The following is a 16,975-nucleotide window of genomic DNA, read 5'->3' on the forward strand; positions in this document are numbered from 1 at the left end:
TCTCACTAACATATCATGAGTTGTAGATATAGTAATTTCAGTTATTTCAAAGGTTCCTCCATGTTAAAATGTAGAAAGACTGGTCTATACAGTATAATGGGGGAATAGGGACTTGCATCAATATAAAGGGAAACAGCGGATATATTGCATACTAGTGTATTCGATGAAGCAGTACAAGGACAATGACAATATTTAAAGTAAGGTAACAACTATTAACCACTTGCCCTCCTGAGAATTTACCCCCTTCCTGAGAATTTACCCCCTTCCTGACCAGGCCAGTTTTTGCCTTACGATGCTGCATTACTTTAACTGACAATTGCGCGATCATGCAACACTGCACCCAAATTAAATTTACATCCTTTTTTTCCACAAATTGAGCTTTCTGTTGGTGGTATTTGATCACCTGTGTGTTTTCTATTTTTTGCACTATAAGCAAAAAAAGACCAACAATTTTGAAAAAAAAAACAATATTTTGGACTTTTTGGTATTAAACATGTCCAGTAAAAAATTTTTAAAAAATCTAATTTTGTCATAAATTTAGGCCAAATCGTATTCTGCTACATGTCTTTGCTAAAAATCCCAATATGTGTAAATTCATTGGTTTATGTGAAAGTTATAGTGTTTAAAAATAGCTGTATAGATAATGGAATTTTTTTTTCTACTAGTAATGGCGGCGATCAGCGAATTTTAGCGGGACTGCGGTGGACATTCTGACACTGGGGGGGAACTAACTTGGTGTCAATGACACCCCAGTGACACCAATATAGAGATCAGTGCTAAAAAAAAAGCACTGACACTGTACTAATGGCACTGGGCAGGAAGGGGTTAATGTGAGAGGTGATCAAAGGGTTAATTGTGTGCTGGGAGTATTTTACTAGGGGACCGGGGATGTTCTTCACTGTAAGCACACGGCTCTGGATGGCTGTACTGTGCACAGCCATCCCGAGTAGTGTGCCAGAGCTGACGAGGAGGAAGATTGCTAGTAAACAAAACAATCTTCCTCCCTGTCGGAGATGCTTGGTAATCACCAGGCTCTGGCAGCTAATTAACAGCCGGGACCTGGTGATTGACATCCGCGGCTGTGAATGGCCCCTACCCAGAAATGCAGAATGACGTATATATACACGTGATTGTGCACACAGGTGCCGAGCTGTAGCAGTATATCTGCTATAGGGCAGTCCTTAAGCGTTAATGAATTGTGCTTTAGTTTACTGAAATCAGATTAGAGAAAGATGGAGTCTGGTTTGTCAATATGTTTTACTACAGCTTGATTATTGCACTTTGACATGTTACTAAATAGGAATCATAAAGGTAAGAAGTTAAAATGTAGCATATATTGTTGTTTGTTATGGCAAGGGAGTGTAAGTCCAGATAAATAACACAGTTTGCCTCTAAAGTAGTGGTTCCCATCCTCAGTACCTCTAACATGTTATATATTGGGAATTTGCCTTGGATAAAAGAGCAGTAATACAATTCTGTGACTGTCTGGTGTGGTCTTTTGTATAGTATATTGTTTTCCTTGTTCAAACATTTTATTAATTTTCAGAGACAAAGAAAAAGAAAGAAATATATGATTACAAGGAAAAATGTCCTATGGGAAAGGGGAAGCGTCAGATAAAAATATGTTGCAAGGAACCATGGAAAAACATGAAGGGAAACAATGGTAAAAGGGAAGGTAGGATCTGAGTATGCAACAGACTGGGACCACTGATCCCAGGAACCATGTGAAGGTTCCACGTGAGGCAAAGAGAGAGAGACAGAAGTGAGTAGAAAAATATAGTATATTGTTTTCAATAAAATACTTTTTTTAAAAATGAAAATAGCTACCACAAATACCAAGCCATTGCCACTGATTTAAAGCCCAACTCCATGTTTTAGTCAACTTTAACCTCTTCGCACTGGCCTCCCGGCGTCTGGGCCTTCATGTCGAGTGGCCGCACATTTGCGTGCAATTAAGAAAAACATATGTGCTGAGAGCGCACTTCCCTGCGCGCTTCCAGCACACATGTCCGGTACTCACAGAAAGGTCCCGGTCTCCTCTTTCGATTGGGACCTTTCCCGATCATGTGACCGCCGTGACAGCGAATCACGGCAGTCACATGACCCTAAAGCCCCGCCTCCCGGCTTCTGAAACCCTTAAAGAGCCGGGAGGTGCCGGCGCCAAAGGGTTAAATTGTTTTGTCCTTCATTAACATATAAGCAGCTGTCCGCACATTCTGAACTGTATGCAGCCTCAGGTACAAATAATATTCAGCACTGTGCTCCGGCAGCGGGACGAGGACTTCCTGTCCTTCTACCGAAACAAAATCAAAGTCAGGCCAAACGCTGCTCAGCCATTTACAAGATGCTTTGTATTTTATCAATGAATACAAAACTTCCTCTGATTGGATGTGGCAGAAATTGTAACATCATTTCAACGCCTTTTCGCCTCAGCCAATTAAAAGAAGCCTTATATTCATTCAAAAGCTACAAAGCTTCCTGTAAATGGCTGAGCAGCGCTCATCCCAACTTGATTTTGTTCCGGGAAGACCCGATCCCACTGCCAGAATATAGCACTGTATACTGCATGTAGCTGATGATACATAAGGTTCATACTACGCTGACAGCTGCTGCATATGTTTGAGGGAAATAATTCACTTGGGCCAGCTATTCCAGCTGAAGGAAATTTTGAAACACTGGGGGTACTTGAGGACTGAGGTTGGGAATCACTGCTCAAAGGACTCTGTAAAGCACTCTTCTTCTAATAGGGCTAATTGCTTGACTATCACGCTGACTCCTTTAGCTTTAATACTTTCTGAGCCAATGACCTGGAACTGGAATGGGTGTTTGGACTTTTCCATCTGAATGCTTTTTTCTGGTCAATAGCTCAAAGTAATGAAATAAAGACAACCAGAATTTTCATCAGTTCATCCACACTAGTAGCCTACATGTTCTGCTTAGTCCAAGCTTCCTTTAAAGCTGCTGCCCATGGCTATCTGCCCATCATCACCACTCATCACCTGTACTATACTCCTTCCTGACATTCCACTCAGTACATGAAAAGCCTGATCTTGTGAAGAGGTGGCCTGGTCACTTGGCCTTCAATGTCAGAACCCACAACAGTTTTTTTAAATAATTATGTAAATTGTGTTTTATTTATTAATTGTATCATGTTATAGTTGAAAAAAATTAATTGTAATGACATATACTGACTGGCCACTTTATTATGTACATCTGTTTAATTGCTTGGTAACACAAATTGAAAATCAGCCACTTACATGGCAGCAACTCAATGCATTTAGGCATCTAGACATGGTGAAGACAATTTACTGAAGTTCAAACCGAGCATCAGAATGGGGAAGAAAGGGGATTTAAGTGACTTTGATTGTGGCATGGTTGTTGGTGCCAGGCGGGCTGGTCTGAGTATTTAAAAAACTGCTGATCTACTGGGATTTTCACAACCATCTCTAGGGTTTACAGAGAACGGTCCAAAAAAGAGAAAATATCCAGTGAGCAGCAGTTGTGTGGAAGAAAATGTCTCAGAGGAGAATGGGCAGACTGGTTGCTGCAATATTCTGATGGTATGGTCAGAATTTGGTGTAAACAACATGAAAGTATGGATCCATCCTGCCTTGTATCTATGGTTCAGGCTGCTGGTGGTGGTCTAATGGTGGATATTTTCTTGGCACTAGCAAGGTGTACCTAATAATGAGTGTAGATGTCAAATACAGTACAAGCAAAATGTTGTTCTGTATCTTCACATTTAAAAATTCTGTATGTGTTCTGGATATCATGTTAGCATTCCATTATAATGTAACTCACAAATTACAAACTGCATGATAATGTTTAATGGCAGCTGTCATTTTTATCTTTAATGTTTGCTGACCAAGACACTCACATATACAAGTTGGCAGAAAGTCTAGGCAGGAGGAGAGAAAAGATAGACAATAAACAGAGAAAAATATCATTGGGATTGATTTACTATGTTCCATTTTAGGCCTTGTTCACATGGGGGTATGTAAGTGTACATCCATGTGTTCTGTGTTTGCATCCGCATGTAGGTAGTCTCATTCATGTCAATTAGGATGCATTGGCTGGCTGGACACAGAAGCTGATTTCAATATGACATTTGTGTGGATGCCAATGTGTGTCACCAAATGCAGACAGTGTGAGTTAGATGACACCCACCTGCACAGTTGTCAAATTGGTAGCAGCAGCTGTGTCCATGAGTTATTCACTCAGGTCATTACAGAGGATAAGGGAATATTTTATTTCTGAGGGAAAAAGATTGAACCTCCACATATGGAAAGGCTTATTCGGAGTAAGAGCTGTGAAAATGTGGAATAGACTCCCTCAAGCAGTAGTTCTGGACAGCTCAGTAGATTAATTAAAAAAAAGAGCTGGATGAATTCCTAAATGCACACAATATATAGTAACTGGATACGAACATTTATAGGTAATAACACCAGGAGTAGTTTATTCAGGTAATTTCTGTTTTCCTGTTGTGGGATCACGAAGGATTTTTTCCCCCACTGGAGCAAATTGGATGATGCTTTAATTGGGTTTTTTGCCTTCCTCTGGATCAACTGTGAGTATAGGATTGTGTATACAGTATGAAGGTTTTCTATTTGTTTTTTTCTATTGGTTGAGCTAGATGGACTTGAGTGCCTTTTCAGGCTGACTATGTACCTATGAAGTTGTGATGTCAGTGATTTGCTGCTTGCTTGAATCTGTACCTGAGGAAGGCAAACAACCCAATTAAAGCATGATCCAGTTTGCTCCAGTGGGGGAAAAAATCCTTTGTGATCCCACAACAGGAAATGGGAAATTCCCTGAATCAACTACTCTTGGTATTATTACCTATAAATGTTAGTATCCAGTTCCAGTTAGTATTTCCATTTTCCACTTCATTCATTCAGTTGATATGGGCTTGTTGAATTTTATTCCCACCAGTCATCAGTGAGTGTTCGAACTTGAGGAAGCAAAGCCCTGACACTATCAAAAATGCTCCCTCCTCACAGAAAAAATATTCTTAACATAGTATGTCAGCAATGGGTAAATGATCAGATGTGAGATGACCACAGACCATACTAATGACTAGTCCTTTGCCTTCTGGTTCCCAATTTAGCCACAGCTTCCATAGTTTAGGTCCTTTTTAACTCTCCAATCACAAGAAGCATATTGTATAATATCATATGCTGGCAACTCAATGTGGTCTCAAATGGTGACAATGTCACAAAGATGCCCTTGCCATGCACCAGAAGTACAGAAATTGCACAAGTATGTCTACATACGATTTTCTCAATCAACTGATACTAGAGAAAGTTATATAATAAATCTTGACTAGATAATATCCACCAAATGTACTGGTAAGTAAAGGAACCATGATCAGGTGCATCTTACCACTTGTGAAGGAATATATTGTCCACTGTATGTCCACTAAGTATGAATGCTCGTGGATAATGCTAGTATAGGCCCTTGTTGCCATCAAACATGCCCTCTAATGCAGGTGTGTGAAATTGATTATAACTGAACACTAGTTTTTGTTTTGTTTTTTGTTCACTTGCACCTTCTTGCCCAGAGCTATCCCAGGCAGGACTTCTCAACAATGTGCCACCACTCTTCTGGATTGACTGATGGCCATCATCACTTCCACTTCCCAGGCTATCATAGACTCCGGGCCACCTGTGAAATAAAAAAGGATTGTACCCCCCCCCTTTTCTCTCCACCACGAAAGAAGAAGAAGGACCGGTGACACTGTGTGCACTTTGTTCTTTACTGAATGTTGTGATGTAGTGGAACCTTGTCCCTCAAGCAACATAATGATGGACAAATTTCAGTGGCAAACGCTTCCAAAACAGTGTAGTTTTAATAAAAGATGAAAGATGATCCATAATACTATAAAAACTATAGTTTAAAATCTATCTAAACCCCAAATAAAAAATGGAATATATTGCAGCTTACCCATCGGTAGATATGGGGTGGCTGCATTATTTTCTTTTTTCTGGAGATCCTACAAATATCATACTTTCTATCCTAGGATGACAACACTCACTATTCTGCCTAGATCAAACAGTGTTCTAAGACAACAGATCACCTCCCCATCTGCCCATTTCTATAACATGGTGAAAAAGGTTGTCCACCGAGTGAACTCAGGCAAGGCTAATAACAATGTTGGAGATTTCAGAGCATCATTTTCAACTCACTACAGAAAGTTAATCTGGCAGACTGTGTGAAAGAAAATCTTGAGTGTGTCCAGTATGAGATACTTCTCACTTGAGTAAGGAACTTGGTCACACATGCTTGTTCAGGTAGTACAAATAGGTGTTTTTACTGCCCCCCTCTTAATCCAAGACAGAAGCCAGGTTTTACACATGCCGCAAAAAAAACTATAACCCTTGTTCATTTGGCTGGTAGTTCCACTGCCAAATGCAACCCATTCAAATGGATAGGACTGTGCCACAACCACACTGCAACCACAGGCAGTGTATGTGGCTGCTGTGGGGAGGTCTGGGCTTTTCGGGGTATACATATTGCCTCCCAGCCACCTATCACCCACCCTCTAAAAAGTGATCCAGCACTGATCACTTTTTAATGGGGCGGCAAGGGCTGCCACCAGCGTAAATGAGCCCCTATAGAACAGTTCATGCTGAAAATCTAGACTGCTGCTAACAATACTAATGATCCTCCGATGTGTATAATTTTATATATTTCTGACACATTGTAGTACTTTAAAACAGCATGCTATAAGCTGATTCTCTCCTCCATGGATTTTGTTGTCATAGCAACTTAATTTAGGAAGGAGTAACTAATTTAGTATTATAGTCAGTAAGGCACAGATATGGTATTATTAATCTTCCTTATATAAGAATACTTTCTCAATTCCATATTCTGATTAGAAAAAGTAGTATGGTCATTTCCCAACCTCTTTTTATTATTGGTTTTTTTAATGATTTACGATGAATTAAATAAGGAGAAAGCAGATTTGAAAATGTTTATTTCTACCTGATAGGGTTGAAATGTGTGCATGTGGTTTGTATTGATTTTTTTTTATTTGGTCTTCTAGTGCAGCCTTTTTCAACCAGAGTGCCCAGACACCCTGGGGTGACTTCAGCTTCCTTTAGGGGTGCCTTTGCAAAATGCATTAAAGTGCCCAAAACTGTATACAAGCCAGTGGGTGGATCTAGCCTGCCTTTTTGTTACACAAAATCACGTTTTCATTGTGCATTTTTACAATTCTGCAGCTGCTGGCGTTTTGACCACCAAAATTGTCATCAATTGATGGGAGGATGTCAGGTGCCTGCACAGCTTCCTTGTTTGTCCCTCTCCAACAGCACTGGGGTCACATTGGCTGAGTGAGGGAGAGAAACAGAGAGAAGAGAAACAATGGAATACTAGTCAGTACCAGTGTACGAAGGTGTGTTTGCTTTGGAAGAATAAATCCCTTTTAACATTGGGAGTCCTACATGTGTGGTTGCTGCAGCGGTATGATATATTTATTTTTTCACATTTTAGAATGGGGTACCTCGACAGTTTAATGTCTGCATAGTTTTGAAGGAATGCCTTCACTGAAAAAAGGTTGAGAAACACTGTTCTAGTGTGAATTGGTAAAGGCACAGGATAATTTGCATATAAAATGTGTGGTGGAGTTACAACCTCTTTCAGGTTTTTATTTCTGTCAGGGGTCTCAATCTGAGAGAATTTTTTTCACTTTCTGTTCTGGCTGAGACCCCTCGCTGAACAGGAAATTAGATTACATCTCCTTGATAGGAACACACAGGCAGCAAGAAAAACCTGAGCAGTTCCAACATTTCCTCAACCCAGTAAAAAAATGATGTTGCTTTAGCCCCATTGGAAAGGATTTCCGCTCTTTTCTCATTTCCTCTTTTGTCTGACACATGTTAAATGCACACAAAGTAGTTGAAAAGTGCAACAAAAAAAATTTCTAACCCTTGCCCACTCTATCCAAAACCAAGATAAAAAGTTATTGCAGGAATTTGGCTTGAAATACAGTCCATAGATATACAGAATTCAGCACACTCCATACAACAATGTCATCACCAGAGGTGCTAGGCTGAAATGATGGACAGAACCACTCAAATAAACTACGATATCACCACTTTAAAGTGGTTCTAAAGGCTGAAGGTTTTTTTACCTTCAAGCTTTTTATGCATGAAGATAAAAAACCATCAGTGTGCAACTCCACTCTCAGCTCCCCCCCAATACTTACCTGAGCTCGATCCAGTGATGTGCACAAGAGCAGCGGCTCTTCTGGGTCTCTCCCTCCTCATTGGCTGAGACACAGTTGCCGGAGCCATCAGCTCCCACTGCTGTCAATCACAGCTAGTGAGGTTGAAGTGGGGGGTGGGGCCAAGCCATGCTTTATGTGCCTTATAGACACACAGAGGAGGCTTGGGAGCAAACACACATGCATTCCCCAAGTGCTGGGGGCACTCATCAGGGGGGAGGAGCAAGGAACGCAGGGGACCCGAGAAGAGGAGGATCAAGGCTGCTCTAAGCAAAACCATTGCACAGAGCATGTAAGTATGACATGTTTGTTATTTAAAGAAACATCTGAACTTTTAGTATCACTTTAAGGTTTCCTGCACATGGACATTTAGTAGCTCAAAAGTCCTCAAGTGTAAAATTCCTGGCACTTTCCTGCTTCTGAGGAGCCACAGGTAGCATGTACTGCCAGGCAAGTGAGTTTCTGTACACGACCATACATGTGTTTACGTTGATGCTCCTCTGCATTGGTGTTTACCCAAATATATCTACTTATGGCCGTGTACAGCCATTCAATTGTATGGAGCACAAGAGGCTCATCAGTTGCAGTGGAGCTTTGGGAATTTCAAACTTGAGGAATTTCAAGCTACTAAATGTCTGTGCACATGAAGCCTAGAAATGCAAAAAGGACATTTATTCATCACCCATGAATAAAATGGACAAGAACCTGTCATTACTGCCTGTGGCTCAAAATTTTGCTATTCATGCCCTCTCTGCATTTTGAGAAGGTGCGCATTTTTTCACAGACAGCAAGAAAAACTTCTCCCCAACCCAGGAAAAACAAAGATGTTGCTTTAACCCAGTGTTTCTCAACTCCAGTCCTCATGGACCCCCAACAGGTCATGTTTTCAGGATTTCCATTATTTTGCACAGGTGATTTGATCAGTTTCACTGCCTTAGTAATTACCACAGCTGTTTCATCTGAGGGAAATCCTGAAAACATGACCTGTTGGGGGTCCATGAGGACTGGAGTTGAGAAACACTGCTTTAACCCCATTGGAAAGGATTCCTGTTCTTTCCTCATTTCCTGTTTTGTATACACACAAATTGGTTGAAAATATTCTTAATGGAGGAACAAAGTGCAACAAAAATTTTACTTGGGTCCTATCCCTTGCCCACTCTATCCAAAAGTAAGTTATGCCTGGCGTGTGGCTTGAAATACAGTCCACGGAATTTTGCTTCAAAGCCAGTACCATGTCATTATCATCTTGCCATTATTATTATCAGCAACATTTACCATCGTCTATTTTGCCATTATTAATGATTCCACACTTAAAATGTATACTCAAAGTACCCATTTTATTCAGCTCACATTTATATATTATAATCTTTAAGACAGTTATACAAAAAGTTAAATCGTTCATATTTACAGTAATGCCAAATAGTGATCTAGTACATAGGCCAATCATAAAATTACTTTGCACAAAAATGGACTTGTACCTGAAGTATTTATATTTTTCCTAGCTTTTCCACAAGTTGTAGTTTGCGCACTTTCAGTGTATTTAGCACAGCACAAGGCAAGGGAAACAGATGGAGCAGTGCAGTCACTGGTAAGGAAGACTTAACATTTGCACTACATGGGTTACAGGCAGAGTATGATGCCATTATCAGTCACAGAATGGGCTAAAGGACACTTTTATAAAACAAAATTATTTGAAGGTTTAACCTTTAATGCTGAACTCTGGGCAGATATAAAATACACAATTTAGTGTAGCATTCAATAATACATCAATAAATGTTTTCAATGTAGCCAGTGCAAAATTTTGAACTTGGCTTGGTGTCAATCCCTTGCAATTTCTGTGCAGCATTACCTAGATTGGGTGTGGAAACAGCAGCACTAACCAATGAACTCTGCAACATGCAAATGTGCTAAGAACATGCTGACAGGATAGAGAATGGACAGCGGGATGACCTGATTAGTGAGCTGCTGCTCTGTTATTGTCCAATTAACAGATTTGGACGAGAGGACACCACTATAGGGTGTCCATAAAGTCTGGACACATAGGCAAAATGCATACTGACAAAAAAAAAGATATAGATGACAATTCACTAAAGGTTCTCGCATGCTTTATGTCAGTTATGTGACTACATATTGCAAGCAATACTGAAATTGTCAATTCGCTATTACTAGTATGCATTATTTACCGCAAATAGCAAAAACGCTTGGTAACTACCCCATATGAAGACCTTAAAGTCAATTCACAGAAGGAAATAAATTACATGTATGCGGTAATTAAATAGTGGTCGAGGCATGTGGTATGTACTGGTAACTGTTAGTAACTGTCATGGTTGTTAAGGAGTTAGCGGCTGCTGCATCCTTAACAAGCAGCTGTTAGCAGGGTTCCTCACTGACAACTGTCTGTAAAATATGGAATTGCCAGCAATTGAAAATTAAGAAAAAACGTGTGGGGTCCCCTCATTCATACCAAGCCCTTAAGGTCTTTTATGGATTTTGAAAGGAACCCCCCACGCCAAAGAAAAAAAATGGCGTGGGGTCCCCCCCCAGTAACATAGCTGGATGACCCCACTCTCTTGTGACATCATTGACCCAGCATGACCCCAGTCAATGATGTCATAAGGGGGCAAATTTTGGTGTGGGGCTTGTGTGGATTGGGGGGGACCCCACAGTGTTTTTTTATTAATTTATAATTGCCGGAAATTTCTTTTTTCACATTCAGATGTAAGCGGGCAACCTGCTGACAGGTGATACATTACTGCATGTTTTCATGACTAAAATACCGCATGATTTAATAAAATAATTCATGCGGTATTTTAGTAGTGTTTTTTAGTGAATGCCAACATTTGTTTTGAAAAATGGTGTGTGGTATCTTACCACATACCTGGATGCATAAGATACCGCTTAGTGAATGATATTTCCTATGTATCCAGACTTTAGGGACACACTGTATATAATTTTTTGTAATAGAGAAAGTGGCGTCATCCCTCTGGCTTGCTATTTGAGAGATGTAAACTTCTTAGGACTAGATGGAGAAAATATGCAATTCTCATTTACTTCCTCTGTGAATTAAATGGTTGCCTGAATTATAGCTTTAATAGCTAACAATATTAGAAATTGTTGCAAATTTTACCAGCTTAAGGACCATTTTTCCAACAGAAAAACTGGTTTAAAAACAAATGGGTTTAAGCCACTAAAATATTAGTCCCAGAATTAAAGAGAACAGTATAATGATTAAGTGGTCCCTGACCCTACCTATTTTTCTCAAAACAGTAATAGCGCATATGTTTTGTGTTTTAATCTTCTGGGGAAGGATTTTAAAGGATGCATTTAAAACAGAATCAAAGTCAATCTGTATGTCTGTAAAAATGTTACTTAGTGAAAGACACTTACATTTAAAAACCTTCTGCTGTATTCTGATCCTCCTGGGGCATGCACAGCGCTGACACCATTCTATGAGACGCCCCAGCAAGGTGTTCTGACTGTCATTCTGTCATACAGAGTACAATGCACCAGTGCTCCCACGAGTTCCTTTCTTGGTTTCCTTGCAATATAATGTTTGGTGCTCGCATGTGCAAGCATGGGATTTTCTCCCATACATAATGTGTGAACAGGGCTTTTTAATACTTTCATATAATTTGGATTAGGTTCACCATAAAGTTTTTCAAATTATTGTGATATGCTTCAGTTTTGCTGAAGTGGACCTTTACACCAAAAATGAAAGTTGCTCTCAGTTGCCTTCTTCTTCCCCCAACCTCTATCTCAATTTGTTTGATGGGGGAAGGGCGAGTACCTATTTTTCTGTACCCTCCCCACCATTTTGTTTCTCTCCTAAATGAGGATAACGTCATCTCAGTCCAAAGACAGCCTTCTTTTCATCCCAGGAGACTTCTGGACCAGTATAGCTGCACTGCGTGATCTCGCGTATACACAGTGTGCAGTCAGCTCTGAATTATCAGAAAGTCACAGCTGGATCCCAAATCCAAGATGGTAGCATCAAGGATATACATTGCTGAGAAGAATCTGATGTGGGGAAGACAGTGGTGGAATCCATGGGTTGGTAGGTATCTGTATTTGTACCTGTTAACTTTTCATTTTGCCATAGCCAAGTTCCTCCTTAGGTTCCAGCCAACTTGCCTGCTTATGGAATATTACAGATGGCACTAAGAGGCTGTATTTGATTTGGTGTAGCTACAAGTAATTCCCTGTTTTGTAGTTGGTATGTTTGGAGCAGCAGGTAAGGTGTCGCCCTCTCTCTGTCACCACCAGTGGCAGATTTGACATGCTAGGGGGATCAGTACACACACAACTTGTACTTTTTTCAGTTCTTTCAAATATGTATGATTAGTGGAGTTATGGGGATCTCATTATCAGTGTTGTTTCTCTGAAGATATATTTTATATTTTCATTTTTTTTAACTTAGCCTTTTCCCATAGATCCCTAGAACTGAACTCTAGACAGTTATACAATACATACATACAGCTTTTTCTCTTTAACCAGTGGGTTGAACAAAAAAACAAACAAACCTTCCAGATCCCTGCATTTACTCGGACTTTGTGGATGCAGGGATCTCTTCCTCTGCACTATTGAATTATAACTCCCCCCTGTCAGAATACACTGATCAGCACTGCAGTGCTCTTATTGAACAGAGAGGGGTACATACGGACCAAAATTTGGTTGTTTCCTGCTGAACTGGCCAAATTTTGATACATATATATCCAGCTTTAGTCTGTTATTTTTCAACTTCCTTTAACAGACCAAGCTGCCTAGCAAAATTGACAGTTAGAGGGTTGATTAAGCCATTTACCACTGAGGGGTGCTACTAATGGTTAGCATTTATTCAAAAATGTTGTGTATTACATCTGTGGATTTTGATGTTTGACTGGAGTTCAACTTTAAAGGAAAGAAGATTTCCTTCCTGAGATTTCTCATTCTTGTAATAAATGTCTGTATATTTACCTAAGAATGCTAAACCAGAACTGAGCGCTGTCATATACAAAAGAGAAGATAAACACTTACTTTTCTAATGCACACTTTAAGGCAACTAAGAAAAGTGCATAATGCCGTATCAGAGCCAATGATATCATTGTGAACCTGTTCTCCATTGAAATTTCTATGGAAAATCACCTATTGACCTTCTGTTTTTTTTCTTTATATCAATTGTAAAACCTGAAGATGATGTAAATAGTTCACATTTACATAGGGGTGACCACTTAGAGCTCACTGCTGTTAGTTGATATTTTTTCCCTTGGTTTTCTCATAATCCTTTAATAATTTGTATCAATTTACTTATTTAGTAAATCACCTATTCAATGTCAGGAATAAACGCAGGCATACATGGCAAAAATCATTTAAACTGGCACATTGCAGGGACAGGATCATGTATTTAAGTGACTTAGATGTTATGAGTGAAGTTCTCAGAATACCTATAAAAAGAATGAATGGCAGTTCCATTCAAAATATGGTTTCATTAACTTTGTAGTGATGCAGTCATTAAGGCAAACATCACCATACTAACTGGACCCAAGTGTTTTTCTGAGAGTCTGATAGCTTGAAAGTATAGTTCCAGTGTTGCCCAGTATCATTTTGGAATGATAAATTGTCAAACAGAAGCATTGCAATATGCAGTTCCATACATTATACGTAATGGGAGGATCTCCAGGAAAGAGCATATTACCCCATAATTCTTTCTTTAGGGCATACATTGAATGAGTAATTTGCCCTTTCTAAAACAATATCTTAGATGAAATAGATATAAACTGATGTAAAAATGTGCAAGAACAACTCTTGAAGAGAAAAGTGGTGCAATTAGTTGTTCTCACGTAAGGCATGACCTTTAGCAGGCAATGGTGGACGAGGCTTCGGTGCAACAACTTCAGGTCGAGTTACACTAATTGGAGCCATTGCTGACAGAACATTCTTAACTTCAGCTTTTTGAAGAACAGCAGGTTTCTTCTCTGAATTGGAATATGTCATAGATCGTTGACGAACAGCTGTATTTTTGCGAGGGGCTGGCTCAGGAGGTTTATGAGGTCGGATCTGACCTGGTGGAGGAATAGAGCCAGTATTGACTGGACCATATAATGGATTATCAACCATTTCTGGTTTGTCAGATGAAGCCGGAGGGCAACTGCGGAGAGATAATTTGTTAGTGAAAAAGGAAAATCAAAAAGAAAATGACTCAAAGGACAGGAAGACCAGGGACAACAAGTTCTTTGTTTGGCAACATAATTTATATCTCGATCAATAATAAAAGCAGATGTAAAAAAATCAACTGTAAATGCTGATTATACTCAATATTTCTGAAACTCATAAATTCAATCTACAATATGCATGTCAGAGTTATGGCTGGACATAGCAAAATATCAAAATGGTGGATAAAAACTACTTCTGTCCCCATACAATTCAATGTAAATGCAAGAAGCAGGTTAATTCAACTTAGAAGGAGATCAGCTACATATCAGAACATGGTCAACTTCAGGTAAAAGGCACCTGTCCATGAATGCTGAATGATCTCAGAAGCATCTCAAATGCAAGAAAAATGCACCTGAACACAAGCCCAGAGTGGATCGACTCAGACATTTAAGAACTCAACAGTAATGTAAATGAATTTGTAAAGCACTACATGTATTCTGTTTGTTATGTAGTGCAAATGCTCTTGCCAATACAACTTGTGACTTCTCTTAGCATTGCTGAGAGAGATGATTCCTGCAGGTTTCCTGATATTTAGAGTATCAGAATACCCTTAATACTCCCAACTCTGATTGCATCTCAGTGCTTTGTGTGTCTTAACATGACTTTTGAGGCTAAACAAAGAGGGATCGGGAAGTGATCTCCTCCTACGCAGTAAAGAATTAATACACAGACCAGGCCACTTTGGTGAGTTACAGCATGCAGATTAACTAGGGCAATTTTGTGCTGTGAGTATTAATGTACATTGGGGAAGAGCATTGCACAATGCTTTTTTGTAACAAATAGGATTCACTGTAAATAATTGTTTCAGGGGTATCCTCACAGTACTGATAAGTTGAATCAGGTCTTGATGAATTTCAAATATCATATGACTGACTGACTACCAAGAAAGGCCTTTCCTTAAGGAAAAATAAATCATACAGATTTTATGATGAAATACAATTCCTTAAGTAGGAAATAAATAATAGATGTACTTACAATGACTCCTGCTGGCGAGTACTGGGAGGCCCTCGAGCACTGAGACAAGGTGCAAACTTTTGAGTTGATGTAGGATTCCGAGCAGAAGGTGTGACAGGTGTGTCTCCACGTCCCAACACTGGAGAGCCTGGTTTGGCTCGCTGTTCAGTCACTTTGAATCCTGCTGGAGTTCCAGGAGGACTCTGCTTCACCTGGTTTGATAATACTTGATTTGGCACATTTTGATCCATACTGGAAACAAATGAAAACAGGAAGCATGACAAAACCATGAATGGTCAGAAAGCTTGAGATACACATATCTAATTGTGGCCTGGGAGACTCAAGACTTAAGCTGGCCATAGATGGACAGAAAGTCATCAAAATTAGTATGAAAATTATCAGAACATCTGAAAGATTGTGTTTGATTTTATCATTTGATTTTGGAATGAGAAGACATTTTCCATCCTACTCCGTTGAATTTTCTGATCTCTGTGATCAGACACAAATGTCGACTTGATCCCACTAATGATTAGAAAAACAAATGAACTTTTTTAGAACATTCTTTTTCTAAGAATTTTCATTCAAAATGCTACCCACCTATGGCCAGCTTAATAGTCTAAGGCTGGCCATACGCTGACAAATGTTTTTCTATACCATCCATACTATACAGCTTGGATTGCCAAATCCCCCTGCTGGGCTATTGTATTTTGATGGTGACTGTCAGAATACCTGAACTTTCCACCCACCTCCTTCAATTTTAAAATGTTGGACAGGAGGGTACTGACTGAGCCACCCACATAGCAAATTTCAGCAGTTTTTTTAGGAAATGGCTGGATTTTAGCTAGTGTGTGGTCAGGTTATTGTCAGAAAATATACTGTGTTGAAAGCTGTTTTTTTTTTCCTCTAATGTGTCACCTGAAGGCAGTTGCTGCCTCATACTGATGAAACATGGCCTCCTAAAAGTGCATAATAGATATGTGCAGTTTTTTTTTTTCTGAATTGAAATTTATATGGATTTTCATTATTTGGAGATTTGGATGTATCCCAATTTCCAAATTACAATAGTATCAAATTTATATTAATCCAAAATAACAAAATTTCATCCAAAATAACAAATGATCTGAATTTGAAAATTAAATTGAATTCGATAATAAATTTTGAATGTAAACATATTGCTGATTTCCTTCAAAGACTGAGTGTATTAGTGTTAAAATATAGCTGTCATCCAAAATTCAAATTTCGAAAAGAATACCATAAAACAGAATAGAATATTAAAGAATAGAATAGAAAATAAAAAGGATAGAAGAGAAATAGAATCAAATAAAAAGAAACAAAACTAAACTAAATGAAACAAATTTCCTTACAAATACAACAAAATGAAATTAGTAACTTAATGAATTGACCTGAAATGAAATGAATTTTTTCGTTCTGCACCTGTCCATTGCATAATAGTATCACATAACAAATTCCTGTAGTAAAGAGCACCCTAAACAACGACAGGGCTCTGTTTTTTATATTGTTATGGTCACTTTGGAGCTGAAAGACAGTGAGTGTCATCAGCAGAAGTTTAGGCAGCTTACAGGGCAGCAACTCCCAGGCCTCAGG

The 16,975-nt window shown here is 39.2% G+C and overlaps 1 protein-coding gene across 1 annotated transcript in view; it reads right to left on the reverse strand.

Annotated features, from left to right (window-relative positions):
* Positions 1–9,545: 9,545 nt before the first annotated feature.
* The window catches only part of INPP5D (inositol polyphosphate-5-phosphatase D), a 132,617-nt gene continuing 125,187 nt past the window's right edge, over positions 9,546–16,975 (reverse strand). The window contains exons 25-26 of the mRNA XM_089665937.1: positions 15,392–15,622; positions 9,546–14,351 (exon numbers count right to left, since the gene is read on the reverse strand). Of these exons, the coding sequence (XP_089522063.1) occupies positions 14,030–14,351; positions 15,392–15,622 (553 nt within the window). The 3' untranslated portion in view covers positions 9,546–14,029. The remainder of the gene's footprint in view (positions 14,352–15,391; positions 15,623–16,975) is intronic.

The sequence above is a fragment of the Staurois parvus genome, unplaced genomic scaffold (genome assembly GCF_062004578.1).
Source record: "Staurois parvus isolate SC_StPar_1 unplaced genomic scaffold, SC_StPar_1.0 ptg000049l, whole genome shotgun sequence".
Classification (NCBI taxonomy): Eukaryota; Metazoa; Chordata; class Amphibia; order Anura; family Ranidae; genus Staurois; species Staurois parvus.